Consider the following 8,312-nt stretch of genomic DNA (forward strand, 5'->3'; position numbering starts at 1 on the left):
GCTGTGGCTTAGGTAAGGTTAAGCCCAGGATGCGAAGCATACTAGCCTTTATTTTAGTTGTTGAACCACTGTTTAGCCTGGTGAACTGCTGTTGCTTGGCTATATTTGGTTCGGCTAGACGAAGAAACAACTCATGCATTACTTCTTCGCCTTCAAGAGTGGAACGCGACAGCGTTCCCGTCGACCCGCCAAGGGGTGTAAGACAATGGGCTACAGGGCAGCGACTACGCGCCCCGCATTGGACGCGGTGAGCGTCGAGCAAAGCAGCGTTCGGCGCGGCAACGAAATGTGCGCCTGAGCAAGAGACGCACGCCTTAGAAACAGCGCGTTTCTAAGGCAACACCGCATTCACTAGAGGCGCTTTTGTACCGCTTTGAAGCGTTGTACTCGTGGCTCAGTGGTAGCGTCTCCGTCCCACACTCCGGAGACCCTGGGGTGCGATCGGAGATGGTTGTTCGGCGCGTTCGTTCGGTTACCGGCGCGCGCGATTGGCCTACTCCGCGCCGACGTCGGCAGCCGCGGGGCGCCGCCCCGTTTTTGGTGACGTCAAAATGGCAACACCCTCCTGTCAATCATCCGCCCACCGAGCATTTCGACCGAACGCGACGGGAGTTGAGAAGTTTGGAGCGATCATTGTTCGTTACGCGACCGGCTTGGCATGGCGCGGCTGACAGATTGGATTAGACCCGAAGGCGGCTTCGGCAGCGGACTAGCACGTTCGGATCCAATCCATAGTTTAATTCGAGAAAAATGGCGCTTGCGTTGGACACTTCGGTTGTTGCGTTGGCGTTGCTTGAGGAGGAAGGAGAGCGGGTGGAGGTGCGAAATGCGTTCGAAGAGATGACAGAAGGTGAATTCCGGCGTCGTTATCGTTTCTCGAAAGAAACGGTGCGTTGGTTGTGCGGCGAACTCGACCCCATCATCGGGTGCCAGCGAGCCAGCGGAATTTCTACCGAGCGGAAGGTGTTGTGCGCGCTGAGGTTTTTTGCAACGGGAAGCTTCCAGCGGGGCGTCGGAAGTGAAGAATTCATCGGCCTGTCGCAGTCGTCCGTCAGCGACACCATCCACGAAGTGGCAAACGCCATAACTGTCGTTGGCGGGCAAAAGCGGTGGGTGGACTTCCCCCAGACGACAGCCGCGAAGGCCAGAGCAAAGGCGGCGTTTGCGCGGCTCGGACGGATCCCCGGTGTGCTCGGCTGCGTCGATGGCACTCTCATCGCCATAAAGCAGCCCCAAGGCCTGAGCCCCGGGGATACACAGAGCTACATGTCGAGGAAGGGATTCTACGCCATGAACACCATGATCGTAAGTATTATTCTTGCATTGTATCCTTAGGGATATATTTTTGTTCGTTTGTCTCGCAGTAATTTTCCATTTCACTCGGTCTGTTGCAACAGAATGTAGTAGGAGCGGTATTCTCTATCTATCCACAACAGGAATTGATTCCTTTCGAGGGTACATCGCGATGGAACAGTGACGCAATCTTGTGGCGCGGGACACACTGCGGCTCAGCGGTCTCCACAGCGCATGAAATTGACGTTGCTCGATCGCGGAGGATCCCCGAAGCTTGATTCACGATTTCGATGGATTCAAAACGCCGCTCCTGCTGGATTATGCCGTAGTACTCGCTGTCCTGTGCTGCCGTCCTGCACACGTTTAATGATGGGCGCTACATCTTGCAATACATCTGCCATTTAATAGCACTAAAGGAGTTCTTTTATTCCGGTTTTGTGCCTGCAATTTTTCATGTTGGAGTTGTTGCGGGACATTAGCTGAAACACGTAATAGTAATGTGGGTAAACGCGGGGGTGCCAGCAATTTGTGACGTTCCGAGCAGTTAACCGGCGGGCTTGTCTGACAGTGCCCTGGCGAAAACAAGTCCGCGTGTTGAAACTTTGACTACGAAACGAACCATGTCCGACCGAGATTTTCTCATAGCAGTATTCGAACAGTCTGTCACAGTGTGCGGATATTCAATTAGGTTCATATAAGAAAGTGCTTTAAAGGACTTGTACGACAACTGTTTGCACTAATTTTTAATCTGCAGACATGCGATGCAGACCTCTGGATTGAAGACATCAACCCCTGCTTCCCGGGGTCCTGCCATGATTCATGGGTGTGGCGTAGGAACCCTCTTCGTGCATACCTCGAAGCAGAACTGCGCCCTGGCGAATGTTTGCTTGGTAAGTGCTGCAAATGTGCGCCACAATGAAGTAGATATCACTTAAACTGTCACCCTGCCCTTGCGCAGGAGACTCCGGCTATCCCTTGGAGCCGTGGCTCCTGACACCAGTGCCGGGGCATCCAGCTGGCAGCACCCCTGAGGGCCTCTACAACAAGGAGCACACCGCCATGCGCAATGTTGTGGAGAGGTGCATCGGAGTCCTAAAGAGCAGGTTCCGCTGCTTGCAGCGTTACCGGACCCTGCTCTACAACCCCGATCGAGCAGCGACCATCATTGCTGCTTGTGCAGCTCTTCACAACATAGCCTTGGCGGCACGTGAGCCTGCCCCGGAAGAGGAGGACGACGACGACGACAGTGACGTTGCTCCAGCTGCCCAGCAGAATGCTGATCTGGTCGACCCGCCAGCACCACCCATGCGTGTCCCACAACCGCAGGAGCTGTACCTGAGGGGCCTACAGCAGCGCAACCGTGTGGTGAACCTTTTCCAAGGACCACGCGGAGTGCATACTCACCACCTCCGGAGGGTACGCCGCCGCCTGCTGCGACCTCGTCGGCAGCAGCCAATGTAATGCTGCAACTGCTTGGTACGTTATTTTTTTTTCCACAGGTGGGAAAAGAAAGTGACACGAATGCTGTCGGTATGCCAAAGTTTACACACACACTAATGGCATGGGCTCATTAGCCACGGTGAATTTATTAGTCACTTATTATCAAGTCAACGTCAAGCAATACAATGCACTGTTTCCTCCCCAGAGCATCACGCTGCGACTCAGTTTACTATGTTCTCCAGTCTGGCGCAATATTTTTGGCATGATAACATCTTGTACATTAGCTACCCATCTCAATAAAACCATGTTCTTTTCATTAATGACCCTATGGCTGCACAAGCTTGTACACAATGCCATCCTGATGAACTGTGCATATTTTTTATGCATAAGGTAAGAAGCATAACATAAGCATATATGGCATGTGCTTCTTTGTTGTCCTCTTTAGCACACAATAACTTGCTATCCTTCCTGTGAAGTATGTTGCCTAACACTTATGCACAAGCAGCGGCCTAACTGTGAATGGGACACGGTGTCGGAGTTTGTCACCGAGCCGAAGGGACCACCCCACAAACTAGCGGGTAGTCCGAAAAAGCCTGTTTGAATCGGGACTGCAATGCTGGCAAGTCGGAATACTGAATCATGCTTTAAGAAATTAAATGCTCGACACGAGCGCCATCTTAGAACTGAAATTCTATCAGAACTGCGCAATATAATATAGTTGAGTAAAAGAAAGTTGCCCTTACTGTAAGGTAAAAAGAAAAAAAAAGAGTCATTTTCTAATATACGTACAGACGTTAAGAGGCGCCTGCCTCTCCTCTGCACAGACACATACACATAGCACAACAAAGTCGAAGCAATACACAAAAACGAACTCCCGCAAGTATTTCAGAAGTCGCGACACAAAACCTAGTGCACAGTCCAAGTTCTTAAGTGCCCTCATGTGGAATGCGATATTTTTGAAAGTATACAAAAAAGGCAACCTTTGGTGCTTGTTTAAACATATGCACAACAACCTTCACTGCAGGTTTAAAACTATACACAACAACCTTTGCTGCAGGTTTAAAACTATACACAACAACCTTTGCTGCAGGTTTAAAACTATACACAACAACCTTTGCTGCAGGTTTAAAACTATACACAACAACCTTTGCTGCAGGTTTAAAACTATATACAACACCTTTTGGTGCAGGTTTAAAACTATACACAACAACCTTCGCTGCAGGTTTACAACTATACACAACACCTTTTGGTGCAGGTTTAAAACTATACACAACAACCTTTGCTGCAGGTTTAAAACTATATACAACACCTTTTGGTGCAGGTTTAAAACTATACACAACCTTCGCTGCAGGTTTAAAACTGTACACAACACCATTCACTGCAGATTTTAAAAAATCTGCACTGCAGACTTAAAAAACAACTGCAACAGCCTTTGCTACAGATAAAAAAGAAAACTGCAGCAGTCTTTGCTGCAGATAAAAAAAACTGCAGCAGTGTTTGATGCAGATAAAAAAAAACTACAGCAGTCTTTGCTGCAGATAAAAAAAAATATAGCACAATTTTAAATTATTCTGCAGGCCGCCTCAGTGCCGCTGCAATGGCCCGTGACAGCACCCCCACGCTTCGCAGCTCCTGCAGAGCCTGGCCCTGTTGCTGCAGGATGGCCTCCAGGGCTGTAGCCTGCCTCTCTGCAGCCTCCCTGTGGAGCCTGGCCTCTGCTGCCAGCTGTTCCAGGGCCACAGCCTGGCGGGTGGCCGCATCCCGGAGCTCTGCAATCACCTGGAAACGAAGAAATATGTCGCCAATGTCACCTCGGAATTCTTCGCTACCGACACTTCGCTGGGAGCTTCTGTTTATGGAGTCTCAGCGTGCACAACACATCCTCTCCGCTGAAAATCCACTGACCCAGCGGCATCCGTCAATGGTGCCGAGTTCAGCGCACAACCAATTCCCGTTGTTCGGACAGACCGTAGTGGTGTCAGAATTCATTTTCTGTCACCTCCTCAAACGCATCTCACACCTCCAAGCACCTCTTCGTAAGAAGAAACCAAACAGCCCTTTTCAGGGCTACGCACCAGTTTGCCTGGCGGGCGATTGTGCAGTATCGGCGATTCTCTGTCCTGATCCCCCTCCAGCATGCAAAACATACCCCAACCAATGATCGAAGAAGGCGTGCATATGCAACGTTATAATTGCAAAAATGTACATTTGTTCTTGGTGACTATGCTGAGGATTTAGTTCCTTACATACTTAGGTTTGGTTTTCTGTAGGAGTGTGCAAATAGTAAATGTTTGGTACGAATTAATTTTGAAGAAAATACCTAATAGGAAGACACTCCATCGAATATTGTAAAATAGCAAATATTCGTCCATAGATGTTCTTATGTTCCATTTGCCCAGATTCACCATAATGTTTTTGTTTAATTTCAAGGCAGAATGGCTGTTTATTGCACTTCAAAGTTATTGAAGAAAAATTCTCGGCTACATCCATTTGCATCCTATCTCTTTTTGAGATATATCCGCAGTGCACAGAAATAGTATTCACGAACCGTGTTGGTTTGCAGCTGCTGCTCGCTGCTCCGGGTATGCAGTTCCACTAGGCGTGGGAGGGCTTCTCGGGCACTTGGCGGCGGCACTCGGCGGCGCCTTTGGCGTTGTGGTGCTGAAAGCATACAAGTTATGCTATTTTTTTCACAGCAGAAGCCTATGTAACTCATGTTTAAAAGGAATGACACGGTGAGAAGCATCACATGCCGATGGGTGATTCCATTAAACTTAATATTGGTACAGCTAACAGGACAAGGCAACTCCAACTTACGAGCTGGAGCACTCGGGCACTCCTGGCCCGCATCCTGCGCGGCCACACCACCGGCACCGCGTGCAACGCTCTGAAAAGCCCGTTCTAGTAAGACACTGCTTTATGCACACCAAGTGCAATAAACGAAAAAAAAAAAGAAATGTGATGTGTGCAAATTCACCTGCAAGCCACTGGTGCCGGGCGTCTCGCCAACCGAAACTCTAGGCTGGGCGGGCAATGGCTGGAAGGGCTGAGGGCGCCGGAAGTCCCCAGCGAGAGCTCGCGCCTGCAGGCTCTCATCTGGGGGGACCAACTGTAAGCATGTGTTGAGAATGTGTCACAAAACTTCTCTGCACGCACAGCGATGTTTGTGCCAGCAGCTACTAATCATAACTGATACGGTTCAATGTAGCGAGTCTGCACGTAATGGGGGTAGTGCGCAGCAAGATTTTTTTCTTTTCGAGGGGTGTTTGAAAACATAGCATGCTATCCACACAAAGACCTTCGAGAAGGGGGGGGGGCGCCGTGTTTGGTGCGCCAGACACTGGCTATGGCCCTCAGTCGATGGTCTCAAACAGTTTCGAGCACGTAGGTTTCTCTAATATGCCTCAAAATTAACTTCACGGGCGTCCTTTCACCCCTGCAGATTCGACCGTTTCCGACAAAGGTCTAAGCAACACCGCCCTAGCGTGAACTTTTCCTAAACGTATGTAGGCAAATGAACCCACTTTTTACCGTCTCGACGCGACACGCAAGCGCATATTTTCGACGCCTAACGTGAGCTACACACCGTGTCGCGACAAACGACACACCGTAATACGCTTTTTGTCACCGTAGGCCGCGTCGCATTGAACCTCGCTTGCCGAATTTCTGACGGTCACAAAGTGCTAGTTCAAAACACTTAGGCGATAATAGTATTCTAAGCCAGTGCTTACCGCTTCCGACCGCCCGTACACAGCGGCTCGCCCACCATCCACCCGCGCGGTTCCGGTTAGCTGCAGGATGCGGCCGTGGAACCCAGCAAGGTGACCGCCTCCGGTGCCCCTGTAAATAACAAACCGAGCGTATGAGACGACCGGCTGAAATTAATCCGCGCACGCTCACCTTTGCTGCTGCCTCAGAAGGGCCAGCGCCTGGTCCACGTAGAATCGCTGCTTCCGCCAGAAGGCCTGCCACTGCTGCACGGTCTTGCGTGCAGGGCCTTCGGCATCCAGCAGCGCCTTCAGCTGGAGCCACAGCGCGTCCTTATCGGCCTTTGTGAACGATGGCCCCAATGGGTACGACGGCGTCACGAGGGCGGGGTGCTCCTCCATAAAAGACAGGAGGAGCTCCCTCTGACGCGCCGAAACCCGGGGGCCGAGCGGCACGTTCCGGTGAGAAGACATTTTGAAAAGTGCGCCGAGTAGACCGCTCTTTTTTTTTCTTTTTCTCGCGCCGTGCGCAACACCACCTAGCGACCTTGCAGAAAAACTGATTCTAATAAATTGTAATAGTCGTACGCATTACTATTTGAGAACGTGTTTAGGCTTGAGAATAAAATTACATATTTTTGATACAGACATTTGATTTATTAGAAAGCGAAAACCATTTCGGTTTATAGTATATGGTCCCCAAGCAGACGAGAGACGAGGCAACGCAACGTCCGGGGAGTTCACCGCTTGCTGATTGGCTGCTCTCTCCGTCCCCTCGTCATTCGTGACGTTGCAGCAACTGAACAGAACGCGCAGCGAACAAAATATCTCCGATCGCGCCCCTGGTTCGATTCCCACCCAGCCCGTCTTGCAAGAGTTGAGCCAAAGCCACTTCTCCTCTGTCGTGACGTCACGGTGTCACGTGATTTCATGGTCACCGCCGCGCCTGAGGAGCTGGGTTGAGCCCTCGTAATATGCTTCGCATAAAAATTTGATTAAACTAATATAGGTGTACATCTTCAGCTGGGTGAGCTACGCAACGCCATATCTCGGTTTGAAAGCGGTGGAATGAGAAAAGATTGATTCTCTAATGAGAAAATGCGTAAAAAGAGCGCTGGGACTGCCCATGTGCACATCCACAGAGAGATTTATGGCTCTAGGAGTGCACAACACATGGGCAGGACTGGCGGAAGCGGTGCGAACCTCTCAAATTGAGAGACTTAGCACCACGAGGACAGGAAGAGCCATATTGACCAAAGTTGAAATAAATCCGGATAGAGGCCCCACCCAATAGGCGGAGGTAAATAGGGAAGTAAGAAAAAACCTTATTACTCCCCCCCCCCCCCCCCCCCTGTCAGAGACATGCACGCGAACCATAACAAAGACAGGAGGCAAAAATGAGTCGAAGCATTACAAATTATATTAGGCAACATTTCGGAACATGAGGCGGCCTATGTTGACGCACCGGGAAGTGGCGGCGGTTTTACGGTGGCAACGCGACCCTCAGCGGGTGTGGTAATCTCTGTGACAACTGCCACTCTGCGCGGGCAGAGCATAGAAGTTGCAGAGGAAATTTTGATAGCGTTAGCTTGCGCTAGAACGGACGCGAAGTTTGTGATCTGTGACAACAAAACTGCCACACAAAATTTTAGCAAGGGAAGGATCTCGCCCTTAGCGGCCACAATCCTAGTCCAGAGAAAGTTAAATAGAAAATTTAAAATAATTTGCACTCCGACGCACGAAGCCGTCCCCGGCAACGAGGCGGCCCACGAGCTAGCTGGAGATCTCTACCACCGAGCCACTACGGGGCCCCTCGTTAACCGAGGGAGCGGAGAGCGCATGCTAAAATATGGGGAGATCACGCAACACTCT

At 50.5% G+C, this 8,312-nt stretch overlaps 2 protein-coding genes across 3 annotated transcripts; one reads left to right on the forward strand and one right to left on the reverse strand.

Annotated features, from left to right (window-relative positions):
- Window positions 1-702: 702 nt before the first annotated feature.
- Window positions 703-5,034, forward strand: LOC139059394 (putative nuclease HARBI1). 2 transcript variants are annotated; one of them, XM_070537763.1, is made up of 4 exons: window positions 703-1,305; window positions 2,048-2,183; window positions 2,252-2,769; window positions 4,311-5,034. In XM_070537763.1, exons 1-3 carry the CDS (start codon window positions 751-753, stop codon window positions 2,752-2,754), a joined length of 1,194 nt encoding a protein of 397 aa, XP_070393864.1. In that variant the 5' UTR covers window positions 703-750; the 3' UTR covers window positions 2,755-2,769; window positions 4,311-5,034. The 2 variants fall into 2 exon arrangements, with proteins under 2 accessions (XP_070393864.1, XP_070393865.1); XM_070537764.1 differs by having other exon boundaries at window positions 4,363-5,034.
- LOC135899939 (uncharacterized) lies at window positions 4,300-6,914 on the reverse strand. Its single transcript, XM_065429313.1, has 5 exons — window positions 6,634-6,914; window positions 6,465-6,573; window positions 5,711-5,842; window positions 5,282-5,620; window positions 4,300-4,512 (listed from the first exon to the last, which is right to left on the reverse strand). Exons 1-5 carry the CDS (start codon window positions 6,912-6,914, stop codon window positions 4,300-4,302), a joined length of 1,074 nt encoding a protein of 357 aa, XP_065285385.1.
- Window positions 6,915-8,312: the final 1,398 nt, after the last annotated feature.

Source organism: Dermacentor albipictus, chromosome 4, assembly GCF_038994185.2.
Source record: "Dermacentor albipictus isolate Rhodes 1998 colony chromosome 4, USDA_Dalb.pri_finalv2, whole genome shotgun sequence".
Taxonomy (NCBI): domain Eukaryota; kingdom Metazoa; phylum Arthropoda; class Arachnida; order Ixodida; family Ixodidae; genus Dermacentor; species Dermacentor albipictus.

Bases quoted from the DNA above. Each gene is read 5' to 3' on its own strand.
- LOC139059394 (XM_070537763.1), top strand. From the start codon at position 751: ATGGCGCTTGCGTTGGACACTTCGGTTGTTGCGTTGGCGTTGCTTGAG. The intron at 1,306-2,047 runs GTAAGTATTATT...TTTAATCTGCAG, and splicing joins ACGCCATGAACACCATGATC to ACATGCGATGCAGACCTCTG. The intron at 2,184-2,251 runs GTAAGTGCTGCA...GCCCTTGCGCAG, and splicing joins CCCTGGCGAATGTTTGCTTG to GAGACTCCGGCTATCCCTTG.
- LOC135899939 (XM_065429313.1), bottom strand. From the start codon at position 6,914: ATGTCTTCTCACCGGAACGTGCCGCTCGGCCCCCGGGTTTCGGCGCGT. The intron at 6,574-6,633 runs GTGAGCGTGCGC...TGTTATTTACAG, and splicing joins CTTCTGAGGCAGCAGCAAAG to GGGCACCGGAGGCGGTCACC. The intron at 5,621-5,710 runs GTGAATTTGCAC...CGGGCTTTTCAG, and splicing joins CCGGCACCAGTGGCTTGCAG to AGCGTTGCACGCGGTGCCGG.